General features: G+C 46.2%; 1 protein-coding gene across 3 annotated transcripts in view; it reads left to right on the top strand.

Annotated features, from left to right (window-relative positions):
- The first annotated feature begins 2,431 nt into the window (after positions 1-2,431).
- Positions 2,432-25,347, top strand: part of VCAN (versican) — a 98,632-nt gene continuing 75,716 nt past the window's right edge. Inside the window, exons 1-3 of one of the 3 annotated variants that reach the window (XM_042023052.1) lie at positions 2,432-2,810; positions 10,877-10,952; positions 15,926-16,297. In XM_042023052.1, coding sequence (XP_041878986.1) covers positions 10,883-10,952; positions 15,926-16,297 — 442 coding nt within the window. In that variant the 5' untranslated portion in view covers positions 2,432-2,810; positions 10,877-10,882. The remainder of the gene's footprint in view (positions 2,811-10,876; positions 10,953-15,925; positions 16,298-25,347) is intronic. The other 2 variants (XM_042023053.1, XM_042023055.1) reach the window with 2 other exon arrangements.

Genomic DNA, 25,347 nt, shown 5'->3' with positions numbered 1-25,347 from the left:
AGAGGTGCCAGCAGCGAGCCGAGCCGAGGCTGGTTAGCCCCGGGCTATAACTACTGGTTGCTTCTTGCTGGTGCTTGCAGGGCAGAGTGCAGCGCTACCCCCCGGCCCTACTCCCTGCTCAGATTTCTGGTCAGACTCAGTATCTCCCGATCCCCTGGGTGGTGGAGGGGTGGTCAGTCCTTCAGCTGGACCCCCAGCACAGCGGGTGCCCCAGTGGGAGCAGAAACCCGCAACTTCCCTTCGTGGGGTTGTGCTGTTGCAGCCACAGCTCTGAGAGGATGCTCCACAGCACGGCAAGGATCTCCACAGGGTATGGGCAGCAGTCATCCTCTTCTCTTCCCATCCTTTGCCAGGAGCAGTTGTTCAGTCTCCAGTGGACAAGAGTCAATGGGTGATGAAGAAGCAAGATCAGGGCTGCAGAGGTGGCTCCTGCTCTGTTAAATGTCACCCCTCCTGCCTGAAGCCAAGGCAGGGAGCAGAGCAGGAGCAGGTGAAGCTGGAAAATTGGGGAAACTGAAGGCTAGAGGTGCAGCTTGACTGGTCACTTAGAAATTCCTTGTTTGTCCTGGAGAGTGGCCTGGAGATACCCAATGCCATGGGGTATGTCCTGCTTTCCTTTCCAGAGGCTTGGGATGGCGGCAGGATAGTCTCCCACCCCTTCACCTAGAAAAGGGAATGTCCCAGAGAGATTCCTACCTTATGCAGGTGCCTTCAAAGGGTTTGTCTGCAGCCTGGGAAGGCTGACATTGTATGGGGAAATGGGAACAGTGCCCTCACCGTGTGTCTCACACAACCCCCTTATGTCTGGGGGGGGCCAGAAGAGGCTTGTTTGAACCAGCGTTGGAGAGATTCTATGTCAGTATCCTCCTTTCATCACAACACTGTGCAGGGGAAGTGTGCCCTGCCTCAGCACTGACACTGCCCATGGCAAGGCAGGCAAGGCCAGCAAAAACAGGAACTGCAAATCGTCCCTGTGAATTTGCATCAAACACCCTCAAAAGCGTGCCCACAACTCTTTAGAGTGTTCGAAACCAGAGTGTTGTCTTTCTGTCAGCTCCTCTGACGCACAAGGTTCAAGGATTGAGAAACCTTGTCCCAACGTGGCGTAGGTCCGGTGTGTTCAGGGGTGGCAGTGCCCAGGAGGCGCGTGCAGGGACTGACCCATGCACGAGCAACTGGGGGGACTGGTGCTGCTGGGAGGTGGCAGTGGTGGCAGAGAAGCCTCTCTTTAACATCCCAAGTAAGCAATTGTGTATTCACTCTGTGTAAGGAGAAAAAACAAACAAGCTCTGCAAGTCGAGATAAGGATTTCACCCAGCACTCCAGCTCCATTCACCCAGGCCACAGCTCCCACAAAGCTGATCTGGTTTAAGCCTCCAGGTCTCCATTTCTCCCTGCTTGGCTGTCATCTCTTCCACCTCCCGCCCCTCCAACTTGGCACCGAGGTTTGTCTTTGGAAACAAGGGCTTTGGGCTTGCCTGAAATCCTCTGTACCCCTGGGGGCACAGCAGCTGGAAGAGTAACAGCGAGAGGATCTGGAGGAAAACTCCTTCTGCCTCTTCCTAGTTGTCGTACCTGGGGCTGCCAAAAACGTGCCCAGAGTAGTGCAATCAGACACACCTATTTCTCTAGGCTTTTCTTTTCTGTCTCCAGTTTTATACCTTTCTGGAGGAGGGGGGCTTCTGGCATCTGCTTCTTTGAGAGAGAGCACGCCAGAGGCACTGCTCTTGCCAGTATTTTGTGCCTGGTGAGGGTGCCTCACATGTCTCCCACATACTGAAATAGGTACATTTTGGGATGGGGGCTGCCTGGAGAGCACAGCAGTCCCTTAATTAACTGGTGAACATCCCTTGTAAAAGGGTGGTTTAGAGTTCTGCTTATGACTTCATCTCTGAGAGGTTTGGACAGCAAATGCAGAGTCTAATCTTAAAAAAAAAAAAAAATGGAAAAAAAAAGAAAAAAAAGTGGCTGGAGATGCATGGGTGGAGAAACTTGGCTCGGGCGGCTGCCGATGCGAGGCTGCCTGTGAATTGGCATCGGCAGGGGAAGTTTGGAACCAGCACCAATATATTCTTTCATTGTAACCTCCGCTGAGACTGGGGAGGCAAAGGGGAAAAAGGCATTTCGGTCCCAGTCACTTTCCCCATTTCAACCGGCTTCGGGAGCCAGGGTGGAGGAGGTCTCTCCATTCTCTTCCCGGTTAATTGTCTAATTGGGGAACAATGCGCCTCTCGCACCCGCCTGCCCCTCTCCGGAGGGCTGGTGCCGGGCGAGCGGAGGGACCCGTCCCGCCGCACCGGGCTGAGGGTCCCCGCTCCGGGTCTGGGGGCCGGGGGGTGCCCCGAGGGGGCGGCCGGGCCGGGCTGGGGGCGGGGGGGCCCCGCTCCGAGGAGGCAGGCGCTGGGGGCTCTCCTGCGCCCAGCAGCTGCGGGAGCTTTGGAAATTGCAAGGAGGCTCTCGCAGAGCTTGTGAACCCTCCTCTCCCCGAGCCAGCGCCCCTCCTCTGCAGCGCTGACGGTACAACGATATAATAATGATGGGTGGCTGAGGCTCGCATTTGAACTTGCAGGCTCGCCGCCTTTGCCCACAGCTCGGTCCCGGCTCCGCGGCTCGGAGTCAGGTGCTCGCCGGCGGGAAGCGAGCGAAGCAGAGGAGACCGAGCTCCGGCAGAAGGGGAGACCCCGGAACCACCGGCTCCTTCCAGCACTAACGAGGGGATTTACTCTTTCATGCGGCCACTGGGATCTCTGGACTAGCCCAGCCACCACGTTGTGATTTTTTGCGATCTCTGCAATACGCTACCTTTTAAGGTAACTATAACTCTTTTATTTCGGGTTGGTTTTTAGAGTTCCCCCCCCCCCCTTTTTTTTTTCTATATATATGACTGCCAGCAATCACTTAAGTCTAAGATTTAAAACAATTGTTTTACTTCTTGTACCAACAAAGAGTTTGAACCGCAAATCTTAAGCGGGAGGGAATAGAGATGATTGGTGAATTTAAACAACCTGGGGTAAGTTCAACGGCACCCGGGGGAAGAGGAAAAGGAGGGATGCTCGGGAACCCACAAAAAAAAATAGAAAAAAGAAAAAAAAACAACAACAAAAAACCAAACAAACAAAAAAAAAAACCAACCCAAAAAGAACACCCCAAACCCCGGTGCAAAGAGGAGAACAAAGAAAACTAGGGAATAGAAGACTTTGGGGTGGGAGCCCTGACAGAAGTGTTCGGTGCTGGTGGTTTGAATGGATGAGAAGGTAGAGCCAGCCGCACCTTGGCGTGCGATGGGGCTCCGGAGGGAGACGGGAGGAAGCTGTTCCTTACGGGTGTTAAGTACACAAAGCGCCCGTGTGGCAGGAGCGACGAGAACGGACGTTTTCCCCTCGGCCACCAGTTTTCTAGCGCTGGGAAAAGCGTGTGCACTGTGTCCTCCACTCCACTGTGCTCCCCACATCCTTTTTTTTTTTTTTTTTTTTTTCCCTCCAATCCCTTCCCCCGATGTTCCTGGAAAGCTGCTCGCAGGGCAGAAAGCGGGTCTGAGGTGCTCAGCATCTCTCCAAAGGAGCCGGAGAGCAGCGTGCCCTGAGCCACATTTTCTCCGCGGAAAGGGGGGCGGTGGGTGAGGAGGAGGAGGAGGATCGCGAGGTCAGTGGAGCAAAACGCCCCCTCTTACACCCACGTCCAGTTTCTGGGGCACGGGCTTTGCCTTCCCCCTCCGCTCCCCGGGATTTCGCCTTTGTGTTACAAAGGAAAAGTGAGAGCACCGTGGAGGGCACGCAGGGAGTTCCGACGGCGGGAAGGAGCGGGGGTGGGTGGGTGTGTGCGGGGACGGCATCGGCATCGGGACCGCGGGCAGCCCCCGCCGGCCCCCGGCACCGTCCCCACACAAAGGGGCGGCGGGGAGCGGGCGGGGGCCGGGGCCGGCCCTCATTGTCCCCCTGGTCACGTCCTCCCGGCCACCCCCTGTCCCTCCCTCTCGGCACCGGCGCTCGGGATTAAGCCCCGATGGCTTTTCTTCTTCTTTTTTTTTTTTTTTCTTTCCTCCTTCTCCCTTTTTATCACCCACTTCCCTCGGTTTTTCTCCCTTTCCCCCATTCTCTTCCTTCCTCCTTGTTCTTCCTCTTTTTCTCCTTCTTTCCCTTTCCCCCCATTGCCCCTCCTTCCTCCCTCCTTTCCTTTTCCCTCTTTTCCCCCTTCCCCCTTTTCCCTCCTCCTTCCCTCTTTTCCTTTTTTTCCTTCTTTTTGTTTCCTTCCCCCCTCCCCTTTCTTCCCTTTCCTCACCCGATTTCCCCCGCCTTTTCCCCTTTTTGCCCTGTCCCTCCCTTTTTCCTCCCTTCCCCTTTTTTCCCTTTCCTTCCCTTTTCTCCCTCCACTTTTTCCCTCCTTTTCTTTCTTTTTTTTTTTTTTTTTGTTAATTGAGGCGTGAGCGTTGAATCGCTCTGCAAAAAACCAAAAAACAAACCCAAAAAACCATCCCAGGATGGGAGAGCGTAAATGTTGGGTGGGTTCAGGGATTGCCTTTATTTCCGTGCCTTTTTCTTTTTCTTTCTTTCTTTCTTTTTTTTTTTTTTTAATTATTTTTCTTTTTTTTTTTTCGCCTTTCGGTCTGAGCGAAAGGGGAAGTTTCCTCCCCCACAAGGAGCGAGCGAGGCTCGGCGGGGCGAGCCCGGGACGGGGCGGGCGCGGTCCCTCACTGCCGGGGCGAGGGGGAGGCTGTGGCAGGGCTGGGTTTCGGGGGTCTCCGTGTCGCGTGTCCGCCGGCAGCTCGTGGGTTCGGCCCCGGTTTTGGGGTGGCAGGATCGGTCCGGTTTTGGGGTCGCGGCTCGGTGCCGCTGTGGCGCCGCGGGCCCGCTCTCGGCCCGGGGGCGCGGCCGCTGTCGAGGAACGGGGCGGGCGAGGCGGCGGCCCCGCGGCGCCCCCAGGCGGCGAGCGGCGGCACGGCAGCTCCCGCGGCCCCCGGTTTCCCGCCAGAGGGCTCCGGGCCCATCTCTGTGAGGGGAAAAAAAGGCCAAAACCCCCCAGACCACCGCCGTAATAAAGTAATTTAAAGAGACCAACACCCCCTCAAAAACATCTCTGTCGCCGCAGATCTTTGCACTCCCCATGCAGCCCCGGGAGTCCTCTGGACAAAGAGTGGGCGCAGAGGAGGCACCAGGATGAGCAGAGGGATGGAGCAGCTCTGCTGGGAGGAAAGGCTGCCAGAGCTGGGCTTGTTCAGCCTGCAGAGGAGAAGCTCTGGGCTGACCTCACTGGGGCCTTGCAGGGCCTGAAGGAGCTGCAGGAAACCTGGAGAGAGACAATTGCCAAGGGCTGGAGGGACAGGACACAGGGAATGGCTTCCCAGTGCCAGGGGGCAGGGCTGGATGGGAGATTGGGCAGGAATTGTTCCCTGGCAGGGTGGGCAGGCCCTGGCCCAGGGTGCCCAGAGCAGCTGGGGCTGCCCCTGGATCCCTGGAGTGTCCAAGGCCAGGCTGGACATTGGGGCTTGGAGCAGCCTGGCACAGTGGGAGGTGTCCATGCCCATGGCAGGGGTGGCGCTGGATGGGCTTTAACTTCCCTCCCAGTCAAAACCTGCGAGTCTGTGGCACAGGAGCTGGCAGTGCCCGATGAGCAGTGTTGGACAGCGGGCTGGGACTGGCAAGTTTCTGACTGGGCAGCCCCTCAGTGCCCGGGCTTGAGGTGTGAGGTGGGACCGGGGCTGTGGGGATGGCAGAGTGAGGTGAGGGCAGCTGCAGCCACCCTTGTGCCCAGCAGTGGCACTGGGTGAACCCCAAGAGGCACTGAGGAGACCCTGCTGAAGTCCACAGGGGGGTCCTGGTGCTGAATCCCATGATGGCAGTGCAGGGTTAGACCTGTGGGTGCCATGACACCTTCACATCGTTTCCTCATGGCTCCACCTCTCGCTCCCTTCACCAGTGAGGGTGCTTGGGAGAGGTGGGCAAGAGAGGCCCTCAGTTCTCCTGGAACAAGCTCATCAGGGTGCCAAGCCTGACAGAGGTCAAGGTGCACTTGGACAACGCTCTCAGGCACAGGATAGGATTGTCAGAGCGTCTTGTGCAGGGCCAGGGGCTGCACTTGGCAATCCCTGTGTGTCCAGCTTGGGATATTCAATGTTTCTACAAGGCAGGAGCAAGGAGGTGGAGCTGGGGTGGTGCAGGAGGAGTGGGGTGTGCTCGCTGCTCCTCCATGTGCTGTCTCTGGCAGTTTTCCACTGTGTCTCTGCATGGCTGTCCCAGAGCCTGGAGCTGCTCCTGGCATAAAAGCGCAGGGCTGTGAGGGATGTCCTGAGGCAGCAGCTGCTGCAGCCAGGAGCGCCAGAACACGCTGTGCTCTGGTGGCTGCTCCTGTCTGTGCTCCAGCCTGGAGGCAGCACCGCAAGGGTTCAGCCTGGAGGAGTTTCCCCCCACAGCTGCTGGAGGTCATAAGGAAGGGGCGATGCAGACACCCCAAAGACCTTCTCCAAGGCCTTGGGGGGAATTTTCCAAGGGATAACAGGCCAAGCAGAGGCCACTGATGAATCGTATGCAGGCTGATGTGCCATGTGTCGGCACAGTGGGCTAATTAATCATGTGGCAGAGACGTGGTGAAGCTGGCAAAGTTAATTAGGCAGCGCTGACGGTGAGGCGCATACATGTCAGCAATTAACAGTCAGATGGAGTACCAGGATCAAAGGAGTGCAGAAGCAAAAGAAAGTGCAGGATGTGTGTATTTGAGGAAGGATGGCACCTGTGAAGGTTTCAGAGCTTGGAAAGTAGCGAGGGATGTGTTATGACTGGGATTGGTCATTTCCAGCTTGTTGGGGTTCCACTGGAAACTGTAATTTACTGTTTTACCCATTAGTACGAGCAGCCTTCCTTCTCTTCTCTAGTGACGGGTTCTGTTGGTTTCCACCCTCTTATTTTTCTTCTTTTAATTTTTTACGTCCTGACTTTCACTATGTGGGTCAGGTGTTCAGAGGCTGCTTTTTACATGTTTAAAGAACATGTCCGGATTTCACAATGCAGCTGTAGAGCACATGCAGAACCTGAGAAGTTGCAGGTTTTAGAAACATTGTTACCTCTATGAAAATGGCTAATTTCTCATTGCCTCGGCTTCCGAGAAACCGGGAGTAAATTTGGATGGTAAGCTTTAGTCTGTTCCACACCAGGACAATTCACTTTCTGAACCTGAAGTTTTAAACAGAAAGAGAGACATGATGTTCTCCCATCTGGTTAAATTAAAATAGCATTGGTGTGAGATCAAGCTTACACTGCAAACTAAACACAAGCTGGAATTTGGTCAGAACTTACTGCTCCTTTGAGTTTTTGCTGTAGTAAGGAAAGGTAGCAGTGCCTGCAAAAAATAGGAGCTATGCTCTTTCCCCTCAGAGACAACCCCTGCTGCTAGTTTTTAAAGATGTGAAGTTTGTCTAGGACTTCGCCATCTTTTGGTTAAAAGATGCTGCACTCAGGGTTGCATCCCATTTAAAAATGTGGCACAAATTCCTGCTGTAGATCCATCTGCCTGTAGTAGCTCCTAATAAAATGGATCAGCCCAGTTGGAAACCAGCCAGCAGGCAACCCAAGTTTGGTCACGTCAAGTGAGGTACTTTTTTAGCAGAAGGTGGAAATTAAACACTTACTCAAGCCTTGCAGCTTGAGTTGGCAAGATTTGCTCACTGTGTCCAGAGTGTTATGGATTTCTTTTACTATGGGTGTAGTGACACCAAGGGAAAGAAGAAAAAAATCTTGTGGAAAAAGGTATGGTTAGATGGATTTTGGGTAACTGCAGTGGACGTAGGGGCAGTACAGCAGCCAGACAGCAGACTTCTGTGAACAGCAGAGTGCGGGAATGGGAAACATAAACCAGTTCGAGAGATTTAGTGCTGGAGGCTACAGGGGAACGCAGTCCTCTGCAGCCTCTGCCAGCAGAAGGGCAGGGGGCAGGAGCAGGCACATTCAAGAGCCTGGAAATGTGGGCAGGAATCGGGGTGAGGTGTAAGCAGCAGCCTCTGCCTCACCTGTGGGTCCCCAGGAGGATTTTTGGCACCAGGTCTGCAGAGCTCTGTCTCCTCCTAAGCCAGGCTGCCCTGTGGGGCTGGGAAGGTGCTGCTGTTATGGTCTGTGTGTTTGGAGAGGGTGGCAGGGGTAATTGCACTACTTTTCATTCTGGCAGCTGTAGTGGAACAGCACTGGGCAAGCCAGGAGTGTTTATGGGAACCCACCAAGGCCTGGAGCATGAAAACCAGCCCTCAGGTGTGGAGGGTTGTGTGGGGCTCACACTCCTGACCCTAAGGGCTGAAAATCAGACTGTTGTCCCAGGGCTTTTCATTGCTTGAGTAAGCATTTCAGGATAAAGGAGATTTATAAAAAATCAAGAGGTGGTTTTCCAAGAGTCAGGTGGGGATTTTTGTCAGGTGTCTCATATTAAACTCTTTGCTCAAACAGTGCAATTTCTTGGAGCTCTCCAAGCCCTTGGTGTAGCAGGTGTAATTCCTGCCCTACTCAGTAAAAGGCTAGGAGCCATCACAGCCAGGAGTGCTCTCTTCTGTTCCCATGGATACCTTGAAAATTGTCCTTCCATGGTTGCCTTTCTGTTTTCATCTGTCTCTGTGGGTGTGTGTGTTGTGCTTGGTGACTGGCAGCGTAGCAGCAGGGTTTGTGTTCTTACCAGACGTGGAAGCAGTTGTGTTATGACAGCAATTACAATGAACTTCCAAGAGCAACAGGCTTCCACTGGCACGTGCCAGGCACCCAGGTACGCCAGGTCAGAGCCAGGGAAGCAGGTGGCTGCAAAATGCAACCAGCCCTGTTTGGGTGCAACACCCCTGTTGTCAGGAAAAAGAAAATACTTTGTTCTTTTCCTTGTCCGGTTTCTTTGATTCCCTTGATTCTGGTCCCAAAAGGCAAGGTTGCCTTCAGGGGAAGGAGGGAGGTAAAACTTATGGGTAAACATGGAGAGCTAAACTTGTAAATATTCTGTTCTGGACCTTGGCTTTGCTGTGGATGTGGCCAGCATGTGATGCATGGGACCATATGTGAGCAGAACATCTCAAAAGGTCTGCAGCCACTCAGCTGTCACAGGGGCCAGAACTTTGTCTTGCAGGCAGGTCCATCACTCATCACCTTGGAAAGTGGAGAATTGTATCAGTCTTCTTTTCGTGCTCTCATCAGAGCTCTTGTGTTACTGTAGGAACTTCACTGCAGTGGTTTTGGTGCTTGAGGCTTCCAGCATTTTTGGGATACAAGGGTTGCTATAGGCTCAGACTGACATCACTTTCTTTTAATTGTTGTGAAATAGTGAGGATCACTTAAGTGTTTATCTAAGCAAGCATGTGACTGTATTTCAGAGCTGGTCTGTTGCATTTAAAGGACTTTGATGTCTGCAGCTCTGATCTTGTGCAACCTCCTCACTCATAACAACCATCTACAAGGAGTTTGTACCAGGGCACAGTATAGAATTTTAAAGTTAGCTAATAAATAGTCACTTTTGTTTTCTTCACGTGCAGCTTGGCTTGTGTAAGTGTAGAAAGAGATAAAAGTCTGGCTGAGTGGTGTGGGGGGTATGTGTTAGGGTCTTCAGAAGAAGTTTTATGGCATGGAAGGCTTAAACTGAATGAAGTCCCGGTTCTCATTTGGGACTCAGTTGTGAAAAGTGCAAATTCCATGAAGTTCGTGTTGCAAAATAATAAAATTAAAAAATAGTGATATCACACTCTACACTCAGCTGACCTGAATGGCTGCAGCAGAGATGGGGCGTCCTTGGCAGTGTGCAGCCTGCTCTGTGGAAAGCAGCTGCATTTCTCCCTCCACGCCCAGGGAATAGGTTGTAGCACATGTTTCCCCGTGCAACCAGCTGACTCTGGCCGTCCATGTACAGGGAATGAAAGCCTCTGGGGTTTTCAGCCCTTTTGGGTGGGAATTTTTAACTTGCCTCACTGGAAAGGCTTGGTTGGAGATGTTTTGCGTCTTTTCCGTGCTGCTCAGACGTTACAGGATGTGTGCCAGTTCACACAGACTCATGTGGAGTTTGGGCTGCAGCTGTGGGCTGTGGGGAGAACTGTCCTGAGGCTGAACACGTCACCAGGAGATTTCTGAGGTTGCCTCTCTGTGTGTCTTGCTGTCACATTCAGTGCAGCCTGAGAAGTTTTTAAAAGTGGAAGTTTTAAATTGTATGTGTGTGCAGCACAGGTTCCGTAGTTATAACACAGACAGGTACATATCTATTGAATATCTGCTTCACTGATCCTTAAAACAGTTCAGCTGCAATCTCTCTTGAACAGGAAAAGCTGTCAGCTTGGTTGCTTGCCCAGGTGAAGAGGCCAAGTAGCAGATCTTGCAGAAAATCAAGGTCGTGATAAAAATTTGTCAGCGGTTTGACAAACTGCTGCTGAAAGTAATTTCTTATGTTGGGATGTTCATAGCACATATGGATGAGGGACTATTTATAAACCCTTTGTGGTCATTGATGTTTGCATGCCTTGCAATGCTTTTTTAAACTTTGGGGATATTTACAGGTTCAAGATGTGTAACTATGAACTGAAATAAAAACTGATAAATACTATTGTGAATATGCAATTTATTGTTGTGTACATATGATACATGTCAAGAGCTTTCCAGCTGTTTGAAGGTGGAGCCTGTAATGGAAATGAGAAGCAAACCCAAAGGGAGCTGACATGTCTGGGAATCACTCAGGACTCAACAACCTGAAACTCATTATAAATCTCTATTCCATAGAGGCACATGGCCATTATAACAAATCTCCACCATAAATTGTTAAATGAAGGTGTCCTGAGAACAGAAAGGACTGCTTCTGGTACCAGTGACAAATATTGATGTACAACATTTGCTAAGGACACAGTGCAATACTAACCACTTACTCCTTTGTTCTTCATTTCTAGGTCAAGATGTTGTTAAGTATAAAAAGTATCTTATGGATGTACTCCACATTAGTTATAACATATATGCTACCTAAAGGTAAGTCTGCTGTATACAGAACCATTCATTAAAATTAATTTAGTGGTCTAATTGGTAGGGCATTTCACAGGACTGGGAAAACAGCCCAAACTCAGGAAATTTACTTTCTTTTCCTCTGCCATGCTGCACCACATCACTAATTTTGTTTCTGGGTCCTCCTCGAGGCCCTTGCTGGTTTATATCTGTTGTGCTTGGGCTGCCATGAGCTAAGCTGGGGCAGGTCCCTTGGCTGCTGGGGTCTGCAGCAAGGATGTGTCAGGGCAGCTGCAGGTTTGGGTAGAAAGGAAGGAGCCCTTACTACTTCTTTTGGTGATTACATGCTAAAACTGAGGTATGTATCCATGTGTGGTTGCCATGGTTACTTGAAATTTTGGGTCAGGCCTTCAGTAAGGAAAATATCCCAACAGCTGCTGCAGACTCACAAAATTAGGAAAGCAGCTTTCCCAAGTCTCAAAGCAAGATTTTTCTTTATTTTCTTTCCCCCTTCTTTCCAGGAACTCCTCAAACTGATTTTAGCCTTTGGGAAAATCAATTTTACTATTTTTTTCCCCCACCCAGTTTGAAGACTGTTTCTAATAATGCCTTTAGGTAGTCCTGAATGATAAGGAAAAGGATTGGTTCATTAGTGGAACCAGTCAAAAAAAAGGATAACAGGTTTAGATTGGATATAAGGAGGAAAGGTCTGGATCAGACCACAGACCCGACTCACTGCCTTACACAAACGCAGAATTCAGGGATACAGGGGTTGAGAGAGCAGCACTGTGAGCAGGGAGGAGTCGCATGGATCCTTGGAGCTGTAGAACATGGGGTGGCATCTTTACATGTCCGCTCACTTACTCCACCTTTTATTACCTCTTAAATGGCTCATCTTATCTCCAGGGTAGAATTTTTGGTACTTAGGCAAGTTCTTTATGAACATCCCATTCTTTGGAATGTAGACCGGGCTGTGACCTATCCTTACTTGCCCAAATTTTTTCAAAGAGATTCAGAAATACCCTGATGTTCTGAGAGCACACTGTGAACTTGGTGGGGTTTGCTTTTTTAAGTTGGGGGCCATTCTTTTGCCCATGTTCAACCATCTCTTAACCATGTTCAAAGTATGACCATGGTGAGGTAGACAAGGATGAAAAAAATTTCTTTTTTCGTGAATTGGTCCAATTCATGATCCCAAAGAATATGTGGGATCAACTCAGGCCATTACCTTTTGTAGAAAAGTCAGTTCGTGCAATAATATTTTTGAGAATGTGTGTTAGAAGACTACACACAACCTTTATACGTATGGCTTTTGTTTAAAAATACTCTAAAAATAAAATATATCTCAGCTTTCTGAAGAGATAAACATCTTAAGTTTCAACCTTTTCTTTTTAAATCCTTAGTTTGGATATAAAATTGAAGCCTGGAAATCTTTTGTGAAACAAATTCCCACCATTTATCACTATTCCTGTCTCTGTTTCCTCTTCCATGCTCATCTTTGTGAGTGGCCACACTCATAAATATCATGGCGAGCCTGTTAGATTTTATGTAGCCACAAAACTGCTTTTTTTGTTTGAGGACAGATTGAGAGAGGCCCTGCATGGCCCCTCTGAGACCTGAATTCTCAGGTTTGTGTGAGGAAGGAAAAGGGGTGTGAGAGGATGGGTCACCTTGGCTGTTTGCTTGGTACAGGTGAAGGATTAATGACACGATTAATGCTCACAATCAAGGCTGATGCCTACTGCTAGTGTGGCATTTGCTCACTTTCCACTAGCTGGTGTGAGGATATTGTGGTTTACAAGCTGGGCCTTGCGGTTATAATCAACACTGGCATTTCTCTTACCTGTTTTGGGTGGCTATTTGTGGTGTTATGTTGAGTTCTGCAGCTGAGATTTACATTTGCCTGCCTCCCTGTGAGTGTTTTGCAGACTTTAAAAGTAGTTCATCATCACTCTGTGCCTCCTTCTCTTACTCTGCTTGCTCAGACCGCAAACCACCTGGTAAAGGACTCAGGGAGGGTTTTTGTTGGGTCTCAGTCCATTACCTGTCAGTGTTTCATACAAGTTTCACTCATTTGAATTCATTAATATCTTCACTAAAAGACTTGTGGTTAATGAAAAGGCTTCTCTTAGGCTCAGTGCTAGTAGCTGGATTGACAAAACACACAATTTCACTGATCCTTTCTATTTCTGCTGCTAGACAGGGCAATATACCATATGTCCCAGCAGGTTGTTGATGAACTGAAAAATGAGATGCAACTTTTTTTTTTTCACTCATAAATTTAGCTAAAAATAAATAGAATATTTTATTCTTTAAGCATGTGGGATTTGTCTGCATAGTCAGTAGCAACATTCTGTTCAGTTAAACTTAATTATGTGGCAAATTCACTCCTCTAAGCAGTGTTACACCATGCAGGGCACTCTTTTCTTCAGATTCCTTGTCCACTGCAAAGTTATTGGCTTGGTCATGGTGGTTAATTTGACACAGAAGGAGAGAATTCTCCCCTTTTTAAAAATTATCTAGATTCCTACTTTAAGGTTTTTTTAACACTTATCGCAGATTTCCTTTCCTCCCACCTCAAAAGGAAGATATCCAGCTATGTGTCATTAGTCTGTCACAGCCCATTGATAGGGCTGGACATGGAATACAAGCTCAGCAAAAATGCAAAAGGGAGAAAAAAGGGTTATATGGATTGATACAAGATACTGATAGCTTCTGCATTGGTCAGTACATTCTGCTAGACTAACTAATCTGGACTGCTTCAAGAAATCAAGCTTTTTGGTGTTCAGGAACATCACTTAATCTTGTATTTCAGATATTTTGTCAGCCAAATATTTTGTTTTTCAGCAGGGGAAAAACTTCTTCCTCCTTTCTCCTTCTCCTCCTTCTTCCCTCCTCTCACCACAACAAGTAGTTTCTTACAAAGTGTGTTATAATGCTTTCTGAAGTTGGACAGAACTGCAGCTACACAAAATGTCCTATTCTGGGAAGTAGCACAGGTTAGGCTCGATCTAGTTTGCATATCAAGGTGATAGGTGTTGTTTGTCAAGGCTTCCAGCTGGCTGCTGTGAAGACACAAATTTTAAAGGGAGGAAATTTCCTCAGGGTTCAGTGCTGATATTCCAGATCACTCATAATCAGAAACAATGATCTTAAAAAGTTTATTAAAATTCCGTCAGTCAGAATGATTATAATTGAGTCATTCTTCATTTAAGAAGAAAGTTCCTGTAAGGTGTGTAGATGACAAGAGATCATAATATATTCTAAATATTTTGAGACTGATTTTAATCTCCCACCTGTGCAACTTGGCAGTAATTCCATCACAACAGATAGAACTGAGGGTTCATTCTCTTTCTTTATCTCTAACCTACTGTAACTCTGTGAAGTTTCAAGAAAATAAAGGTGATATGAAAGGTTTCTGGTTTCATCAGTTTTGATACCATCATCTTGACTCTATCTGAATTGTGTGCCCAAGGAATTCTAGTTTGGTAGGCATGGATGGAAAGGACCTGAGAGCTCCCATTCAGAATTCTGTGTCTTCCCCATCAGCCCATTTTTCTTTTTTTCTGGTACTTTATTATTGAAATGCTTGGGTATCAAGCTGATGATTCTTGTATTGACCCTTTTTAGATGATACCATTAAGATTTTATCCTGTAGAAAATCATCTGCCTCTGTTAAAAATAATCAGGTTAATGAGTAATTTTCATTTTTTCTTCTATTTTCTTCACACCCCCCTTTTTTTTCCCTCTTTCTTCTTTTTTAAACTTTTTTTTTTCTTATTATCCCCCTCTTCCTTTTCTCTCTTCCTTTTTTGCTCGTCTTCTTTAATTCTCTCCCTCTGCCCACCCTTCCATCCCGCCCCTTAATTTTCTACTCTTTGTGGAGTGATTGTATCTTTTATCATAGATAAATAGCTAGATCATTTTCATATGCTGGTGTCTCCTATTTCATGTATCACTCTGTTAATGGGTACTATATTGTTATATTCCTAAACTGTATGAGTCTTAGCTCCTTTCAAAGTAATGATGACCGTGTTCTACCTTTCAAAAATATTATAGTGAAGGACAGTGAAAGAGGTAAAATAGACACTATTGTGCATCAGCTTTTAATCTTCTTTAAGACATTATGTGTGATGAAATAACATCACATAAAAAAGGTAAATCTATCAGAAACCCTCTCTTCAGTTGCTTGGATGAACAGTAGTCAACTTCCCCCTGAGGATATTGTCAGATGGAAGCATTTCACTGTGAAATGTTTGCAGCTGGAGATGACATAAAAAATGATAAAAGTCCTGATCATGTCAAGTCTGAGCCAAGTAGGGACTTTCTGTGTGCTTTACTTCCTTCTTTGCTTTTACATCCTGAAATATTTCATTTCTGTGATGTATTAAAGACCCCGAGGCTACAAGGAAACAACTTTGAAAGAGTGACTATTTGGGAGACACTTACTGGAAAGGCTTTTGTTTCAGCATGTATGCAATAAAAAGAATAAACCCCTGAGAGAACAATGGGGTCAGAGGTGACAGGAATGCAAAGCCATGGGCTGTGTTTCCTTCTGAGGACAGGAGAAGCTGCCGTGAGGTGAGGCAGGGTGTGAACACCAGCAGCTCCCCTGTATTCAGGCTTTTGGCCAGCGAGGTAACTCATCATCTTTCACTCAGAGTGGTCTTCCTCCTTGCAGTCCATCTGTCACCTAAAATTTCAGTTCTTTTTCCAGGGGTTAATAATTTGGTGACTGTAACAAATGGAGAAAATAAGTCAGAATGAAATTTTCCCAAAGAGAACGCGCTCCGTCATCAGCCTACGATGTACCAAGATTGATACAAAGACTTTCTTAGCTTATACTCCCCAGTCCTGTTAGAAATCAGCTAAGGTCCATGGATTTCAGCCTTTGCACAAGTGAATCATTAGCTAACAATGAAATATATCTGTTTCTAATTTTGCTGTTACACTAATGTGATTTCTCCTTTCTCTCTCCTCCTTCTCTCCCCTTTTTCTAGTTAAAGCAGAAAAAAAAACCCTAGTCAAGGGATCTCTCTCTGGAACTTCAGTCCTGCCGTGCTTCTTTTCAACCACACCCACCATATCCTCCAGCTATGCCGCTGAGTACCTCCGGATCAAATGGTCCAAGGTGGAACTGGACAAAAGCGGGAAGGACGCCAAGGAAACCACGGTCCTGGTGGCCCAAAATGGCAACATCAAAATAGGCCAGAGCTACAAGGACAGGGTGTCTGTCCCGAGCCATTCGGAGGAGACTGGTGATGCCTCGCTGACCTTCTCGAAGCTGCGCGCCAGCGATGCCGGGGTCTATCGCTGTGACGTCATGTACGGAGTGGAGGACACACAGGGCATTGTCTCCCTGGTTGTTGAGGGTAAGGATTTGTCTATTTCATTTGTAACCAACAGTGATTCCAGTTAAAACAGCAAATCTTAGTAATTACCACAAAACTAGAGAGGATTTAAAGGAGTGTCTTTAGCAATTTGCCCTTTGAGTGGGGGGGAAAGAAGCAATTTATGATAAAAAGGATGAAAGCCTATGATGAAAAGAAGCCACTGAAGCTGTGATTGAGTGGTCTTGATGTCCCAAACTGTGTTGCCACGAAAAGTGGGAGCCATTCTTTCTGGCACAGGAACATCAAACAAAAACGATGTGTTTCTTTTCACCCAGTAATAAATTTTGGATGGGCAGAAGGAAGCTCATCTGGGAGAAGGTGCAGAAAAACAAGTGGGGAGGTGTTTGCTAAATGTGGGACATGCAGTGATAACAGTTTTCTTGCCATCACTATTATGAAATAGCCTCCAAAATTTTGAGAGGGACAAGTCTACGTGTAGAGAGACAGAAGAGACAGGACTTTCAGAATTGTTGCGGTTGGAGAAGACATCTAAGATTATCAAGTCCAAGCATTAACCTAGCACTGCCATGTTCACTACTAAACCAGGCCCCCAAATGCCACATTCAAACATTTTTGGAACTCTCCTGGGGACAGTGACAACCTCACTTCTGTGGGAAGCTCCTTCCAATGCCTGACTACCCTTTCCATGGGGAAATTCCTGCTGCTGTCCACCCTGAGCCACCCTGGCTGCCCCCTCCCTGCCCCAGGGAGTTGTGCAGAGCCACAAGGTCCCCCCTGAGCCTCCTTTGCTCCAGGCTGAGCCCCTTTCCAGCTCCCTCAGCCGCTCCTGGGGCTCCAGAGCCTTCCCCAGCTCCATTCCCTGCCCTGGACATGCTCCATCCCCTGAATATCTTGTCTTGAGTGGCCCAGAGCTGCCCCCAGGATCTGAGGTGGTCTCTCAGAAGTGCCAGCACAGGGACGGTCACTGCCCTGTGGTTGGGACAGCCCAGTGGCCATTGGCCTCTTGCCCTACTGGATACCCCTGGGCTCACATCCACCTGCTGTCACCAGCACCCCCAGGGCCTTTCCCAGCTTCCCAGCCCCTCTGCCCCAGCCTGGAGCATTCCATGGGGTTAAACAAAACAAAAGTGTGAGTGGCCAAAGGAGCATGTGATGTGTAGGTGTTTCTGCCCTCGGGGCCTGCTTGTGGAGCACGGTGAGTACGGCTCAGAGGCTGCTGCAGAGCCCCGTTGGGCTGGCACTGAGCCTGAGCTGACAGGCTGTGCTGAAAGGCAGAGCATTAACCCAGGCCCTGTGCCATGCACAGGCAAGTTCTGGACCCAGGTTTCTGCCTGGGCTTAGAACAACACTGAGCTGTGTGGATGGATCTCCTCTCAAGAGGCTTGCTTTGGGCCCTGCTTTGCACATCCCTTTGCAGCTCGGTGTGTTTTGGAAGTTCGGTATTTACTCAGATGAATGAATCCCAAAACAAACATTAATATCTGCTGCTGGAAACCATGGCTTTGGCTAAGACCTTTTTGGTGAGCTTAATACTGTATTGTTCTTCCAATATGCCTAACCTAATGTGAACAGTCTGTTGGCATTGATTCGATGAAGGATTCAAAGGTGTGGCCTTAATTTGGAAATACAATAAATCAGTGTAGCCATTAATGTCTGCATAACTTCATAAACTCTTAGGTCCTAATGACAAAAGCAAAAGAAATCCTGGTTTGAACATTGTTTTTCATAACGAGTGTACCTGGCATTCCTTACTCCTTTTCAAGTGTTCCCTTGACTACATATCTAAATCCAGGAGCAGCAGATGTTTATGACAATAAAATATGGGATGATTTATGTGATACTTTAGCTTTTGTAGTGGCTGCTCTTGTGAAAAAACACTGTGAAGTGTTGAACTGATTGGATTTATGATTTTACCTCAATGAAAATTTCACACACTCCATTTTCTTTCTGCAACTGTTCCTTTCTATGACTACTTTAATGTCAAAATTTCAGGAGAGGAAAAAAGCTAAGTGTTGACCCAAATGGAAAATCACTTTGCTAGACTGTCATTTGTGCCCTCCATTCTCAGTTTTCTGCATTATGTAAACAAATGGCATTTATTAGGCTCATAAGAACTTCATGTGAATGTTTCTGCTCTAATCTTCTGCTCTATTCTTTATGGTTTCTTATGATTACAGCTTTTATTTATAAACCCAAAACCCATTAGTCCTGAATAGAAATTATCTCCATGGTGTTGCCTTTTTGAACCTGCACCCCAAAGTGACACCAGTTGAAGAGGCATGATCCACTGTCCTCTCTCTCTGTGCCTTCTGCACTGCCTGTCCTGACTGGGATGCAGGGAGGTATTTCCACGTTAACTGAGGTAATTCCAGAGCTGAGGGATAGCCTGGTTCAGCACTGTGCTTTGGTCAGCTCTCCTGGGTGGAGCTGGGGCTGCTGAAGCCCTGGTAAAATTTTTACCAGTTTTATTATTCTGGTCATTTTATGCTCAGTTGAAAGAACTTATCAGCAGAGTTCTGCTGAAGCAGGTGTAATTCCTCTTTTGCCATTATGATAAATTCGTTGGGTTTTTTTTTTTTATGCTTCTTTGGGTATTTTTAAACCAACTCAGGACTTTTGTTCTAGATATTTTCAGAGTCTCCATTTGTTTTATGGACACTCCCTAATTTTAAACTTTCAAAGAAAAAGCATAATGCAGCATCAATGAAGCCAGGGAGATAAGATTGGACAGGTGGCCTGCTTGTTTTTCAAATTAACCTCTGCTAGTAGCATAATAGATAGCTGGGAGAGCTAACTTGAATAAAATTACTGTAATTGCTATTTCTCTCCTTTAGGTTTGCTGGGAATACAAAGCTGCTATTGAGCACACTGTGCATCAAATGAGTGTATTTTACCAGTGATGGAATGTATTGTGAATGAAAAATGGGATTTCTGAGGAAGAACAATTTTCTCTGTAGCACACAGATTTTCCCAGGTTAAGCTGAACAGTGGGTGTTAGTCACCGAAAGTAGAACTTCTAATGCCTAATTTTTTTTTTTTCCTGAGTCCCAAGCCCAAGACTGTACAAAAGTTACTACTGTGCACCAATGTTTTTTCTGTTTAGCTATCACAACAGACAAATTTGGTAACTTGCATGCAAATACCCAGTTAATTTGCTCTTTTAGATGCCAAATGATCTTTTGAAGTCAGATTCATATGTTATTAACAACAAACTGTTCAGACAAAAGATCTGGCTGTCCCAGAGTCCTGTTCCAATGAAAGCAGCTGATATCAAAGGGCAAACTTAAAAATTTACCCTACTGCTGTCAGAGACTTGTCACCCATTCAATTACCCATGCAGAGGCTTTGTGTTATTCAATCCTTAATAAATATGGCTTGTTTTTTTTCCATTTGCTTTTGAAGGTCTGTAAATTTTCATTATCCACAGGTGGACTCCTTAAGCCACCACTTAACCACAGCTGCTTATCTTAATTATCATTCACAAGGATTGCACGTTTAATCACACACATTGCCTTTGTCTCTGCAGTGCATGTTTCTGCTACATCCATTTTTGGACAGGTAAAAGTTTTCTAAACAATGACAGGATCTTAGAAATTGACATAATTCCATGGCCTTTCTTTGCCTTGGTTATAGGAATTAACTATGCCAGCTGCTTGGGTATCAACAGCTGCTTATATTTGGAAATAGATGATTTTTAAGGTCCCTTCCATCCCAAACCATTTCATGATTCTATCTCAGAGACATCATCAAGACACCGTGAGTTCACAGGGGATCCTTTATCTGCTGAGCAGTGCTTGACTGTGTGCGCATCAAACAGAGATCAAATATTTTGATCTCGGCACTGTTTAAACTCCTCATCTTAAGCAAAAAAACCCCTGAATTGGCTTGTTTTATTCTAGGGGTGAGAGTAGTTGTGTTCTGGCAGGGGTGGCTCTGCGTGCACAACCCTGGGGATCTGGGAAAGTCACAGCAAAGTGATGACACGTTGGGTTACTTGATCCAGTTTTCCTTTGGCATTGCAAGTCTCCACGCTATGTGCTGAGCCATGTGCCCAAACCCCACAGAGAACACCCATCCACAGGGGTCAGGTGCTCTCCACACTTCACCCCTGAGATCAGCATTACTATTTTACATTTTGCCCTTGGTGAGAGTGTAAGAGTGAGGAGGGAAACACTTAATTTTAGCCCACACAGGAAGTCTGAGGCAGCCAGGTGCTTGCCTTATGCATTATTTTTGCCTGCAGGGCTGCTCTTGGGACATGCAAGTCTGCAGGATCACTGGAGGGGCACTTTCCTCACACTGGATATCCTCTTTCCTGTTACTAATCATGGGAAATGCTTTCCTGACACCTTGGTTTGCTGCTATAATTACAGTGACCTCTCAGGGGTATTTTGTGTTCAAAATGGATCTAACAGCATGGCAGTGTTAGATGCTTCAGCTTCTCACAAGCAGAGGAATGGAGAATCTTAGAATATTTTGAGCTGGAAGGGACCCACTGGGATCATCCAAGTCCAATCCTGGATATGTAGAACAAGTCATTCATACTCATTTTAATTCCACATGTTTTCTTCTCTGCCTTCTGTGCATGTTCCTCTGAAATTGTCCCTTTGTCTCAGGAGTAACGCTTCCTTTGTCAGATTCTCTAATTTCATTTCTCTACAGTGTTTTGTGCTTTTCTTCTAACCTCTCTTGGTGTTATTAAACCCACAGTTCAAACTGTCTCACACTGGGAATCCATGGTCTCTCAGCTTTTGGATGTTCCTGGGTGAGGTGAGCTCTCTGCATTAAATATCTCTGGTCACCAGTCAGGGAGATTTACAGACAACTCTTTCAGACTCAGCTTGTAACATTCAGGCAAAGCTAAGTTGGATGAGTTGAATCTCAGAAAGGATTTTATAAAAAGTATTGCTGTACCTTTCTGTGCTCACATTTATTCCTTCTCTCTAGTTATAATGAAGTACACTTTTTGTAAAATACTTTTGAGCTACCTTGTAGAAATCTGACCTGGAAATGAAATGACACAGTACTTTTTATTCTGAAACATTTTTGACTATTCAGTGAAGTTCTTGTTTTGTGTGGTGCTATGACATTGGGCAATTAAAAAGAACATGTATGACCCAATGTATTCAAAATTAAGAAATCTGAACAAACCACTCATTTGAGCTGATTTTTTGTTATCCTCGGAGATAATTTGGTTTAAGGAGATCAAAGTAGCAACTGGGATCTTTACACTTTTCTTAGTCTTTTGTCGTAGCTTCTCAGTGAATATTTTTTTGCCAAAAGTGAGATCACTTTATTCTTTTCTAACTGATACTTTGGGAGTTCACTCTTTTCATGGGCCTCATTTTCTCAGTTTCTCTTTGATTCTGCTGCAAATCTGAAAGACTTATTTTTTTCCCCCTTTTTTTTTTTTTTTTATTTCTTTTTAAGGCCTGTAAAGAAAATCCCAGGCTTAAGATCCTGATCTTGTTAACGGAAAGAAACAAGAATTAGGGAGGCAACGTAGATAGTAATTCACATTTTCATTTTTATGCAAACTTGTCTATCTTGCAAGCATTATAATGATAATAAATGAAAGTTGTTTCCGATGTGGGAACGCTGCCACTCAGAGATGGTTAGCCCTGGGAGGTTGTGTGCTGACAACCTAATTGATCTGTTCTCTCTGCAGCAGAAATCCCCTTCTTTATCTCTTGAGTAGGCATTTGAAGAGGTGCTTTTACCTAATCTTTTGGACTTACCTGTCTTGAAACCTTACCACCTCTTGATGTTGAACTTCCGTGCTTCCTTGCTGACTAAATTATCATGGACTGCTGCATTTTTCAGCTCCTGTTTTACTCTCCTGCATAATGGATCCCGAGGAATCTTCCTGGCAAGGGAAGAGCACAACTGGCAGCGGCCACCAAAGGATGCCAGAGAGAAATTTATTTATTAATTATTCACCCGGAGAACTGTAAATGCTGCCCTTTTCCTTCCTTTCATACAGTCCTGTAACCTGTGTTTTTTGGGTGTATTTGTAGTGTAAATTGCCTTCTGCACTAAGGACGGGGAGGATCTGAACTGTGTGGTAGCTCTGGCAGTGGGCTGGGGGTTATTTCGGGGGTCTGCACCACAGTGCCCAAGGTCTGAAGACAAAAATTAACAGGATAACCAGCACTGCCATCACAATATTCTTTCTCTTTAGACATTCTCTGCTGTGTGAGGCGACTTCTGAGATTCAGGCTTTATGTTGCCACATCCAACACTGCATGTGGCAGCAGTGTGAGCTGACTGGTGAAAGTGAGCTATACTTTACTATCCATACCAGGAGCTAATAAACTAGCTTCCCCTGTAGTTCCGCAGGGTTTTGATGCATGATACATGGCAAAGTTGCAACCCAAAGGGGTGTAACCAGAGAACCCGGCCCTTACCCGTGGAAACTCTTGTTAGTTAAAAGTTAAACCCTTTACATTCTTATTTTCCGGCCTAAGGCATGAGATAAACGACTAAAAGACGTTCACCCTTGCTCTGACAGAAGTGAGTTTTGGATGCTACAAATTGCTTTCCTGTGAGTGCTCTCTCTTGCTGCTACTCCTTCCTGTAATTACACTGACTTTGTTTGCCAGATGTTCGCTGACAGCATTATACTGCCCTGGTCTGTTTTCCAGTCTTCCAGTCGCTTTATTTGTTCCTAGGACAACTCCTTTCTTGCCTTTTCTTTCGGGGAGGAAATAGACAAAGGGGGGGGGGGGGAAGAAGGGGGGAAATCCTTTACAAATGTTTTAAAAGTGCAAAGACCGGGACAATGGGTTTTGCCCCTCTCTCCGTCTAAGTGAAACAATGAAAGTCCTGCACTTTAATCTCCTTAGCCCCAGGGGGTCTTCTAATTATTGCAGCTGTTGCACAGGCTTATGCATAGTGACGTCCTCCTTCCCATTCATCTCGGAGGCTCTTTCATGTCCATTAGCTCCTCACTGGAAACGGAGGAGCCTCCAGCTCTGAGAATAGGTGAAGTTTACCTTGTGGATCTGGGCGAGGAGAACAAAGCATTCCCCGAGTTCCTTTCCAGGATTTACGAATGACCGAAGGCTCCTCTTTGCCTCCGCGAAATCCACTTTAAATTGGCTGGGATATTAACTCTTTAGTCCTGCCTTGTTCAGGTATCACACGGGTCTGGCACGGTGGGAAGGGCAGGGGTGCTTCCAACATGGAAAAAAAGGGAAGGAATGAGAAGTGAAATAGCTGGTTGTGGGAAATGCACTCTTATGCTTAAGCAGCCCGAAGCTTTAAAAAAAAAAATTCAACTTTAGAGAAATATGTTGCCATCCCCTCTGAGGCAGCAAACCTTTTGGTGACTGTACTGAGAAGCAGAAACTCTTGTGCCCAGTTGAAGTCATACAGCATCACTGAAGCAATCTTGGAAAAAAATGTTTAAAAAAGAGACAATTCAAATTCGTACAAAACACATTTAAATTCGGATTAAAGCAATTAACTGAATCCACAAATTGCTTCAAATACCTGGGCATTTCTGACTCAGCATCAAACATGCTTTATTACAGAAACACCAATGTTATCAAAGAAAAGTTTTAAAATGTTAAAATACGTTCAAAAATAACATACAGTAAAGCTAGATGCCCAGCTTGTGGATATTATTATGGGCTTATAGATATGGAAAAATATTTTATCTGCTCCTGTTGTGAGCTCTTTTGCCCATTTTTAAAGTCTAGATCCAGAACACCAAGCAGGCCACCTGAACTCGTGTTTTTATTTACTGCAGTACTACTGATATAGCAATGCTCATTTATACCAGCAGGTGTTCTGCTCACAGTGTCAACCACTGTTACTAAATTCTGAATATATTAAAATAAATACTTCTATGCATACTGAATGTTAAAAAAATAGAAATCTCCAGGTAATATTTTTTTGCTATTTTAAGGTTTAAATGCCGATGCTGCCTAGCTCTGTGTTGTGGGGTGGTTTAGCAGTGAGGCTGTGTGGAGCAGGGTGTCCCCCATCCACACTGAAACGCTCCTTTGGCTCCCAGCACAGGATGAAGATGCCCTTTGGAAGCTGTCCCTGTTCTCTGCTTGTTCTTGAAATCCACCCAGAAATTGTTTGGAACGGTGTTGTGGGGCCAGGGCCAAATAATGCAGTGAAATAACCTAACAATTTAACACCCTTAATGGCTGAATTTCAGTCACCTGGAAAATTTAATGCAGTGATACAAACACAGCCATAATTTTCCGGGGTGTATTCTTCACTTGCCACTGTTGCCAAACAACACTTGGATCCATTTGAAGCTGAAATCACGCTGTTGCCTGGAAGAAGCTGTTTCTGATAGGTTTTGTCAGATCTGAAAGGTATTTTATGGGGATGCTCGTGGTCTGCAAGCTTCCAGTTAGTGGCTGCAGCTGGTGACTGCCTATGAAATATGGGGATTCCTGGCCTTTCCTCTTTTATTTCCTGTGTCTCTGCAAGTAGATTTGATAAAAAAATGATGTCTGACGGCTGAGTAATTTTCAGGTAATATTTTCTCTATTGATTTCTTAGTGAATCACGACAAGAAGAAAAATGTCTATTTTCTACTTTTTGGCTATATGTAGATTTTTGATGACTGGCAAAATTTTACTGGATTTGTTTCATGAGAAAAAGTTTTCTAAATACATTGGAACATCTTGCATCAACAATCTTCTAAGTGACCTGTATTTCTATTTGCTTGTAAATTAGCAGACTTTCTCTAACAGCAAAGACTCGTTGTAAAATTAATTATTGCTACAATATCACCGTTTTCCCAAACTGTGCTACAGTATGTTGTTTCCTCATCATGAAGTACTCCAGTAAAACCATCAGGAAAAACGAACATTTTATGGTTTAGGGGCTTTTTGTTTTGTTTCCATTCTCTGGATGTTTTATGGTGTTGAAATGCTTCTGAGGATTTTAGAGTACAGTAAGTGAGGTATTGCAAGAGACATGCCTTTGATGCTAAACTGTAAAAGACAGTGGTAATAGGAGGAAGTGATTTTGCAAGGTGGAATGGCTGTTTTCTGCCAGTTCAGTGCCCTTTATTGTTTGTTCTAGCTGTTGTCAAATTC

The sequence above is a fragment of the Corvus kubaryi genome, unplaced genomic scaffold (genome assembly GCF_017639235.1).
Source record: "Corvus kubaryi isolate FWS band 111438036 unplaced genomic scaffold, C.kubaryi_AGA036_p1.0 37236, whole genome shotgun sequence".
Taxonomy (NCBI): domain Eukaryota; kingdom Metazoa; phylum Chordata; class Aves; order Passeriformes; family Corvidae; genus Corvus; species Corvus kubaryi.
Note: the sequence above shows the minus strand (reverse complement) of the source record. Positions and strands in the feature narration are given on the sequence as shown.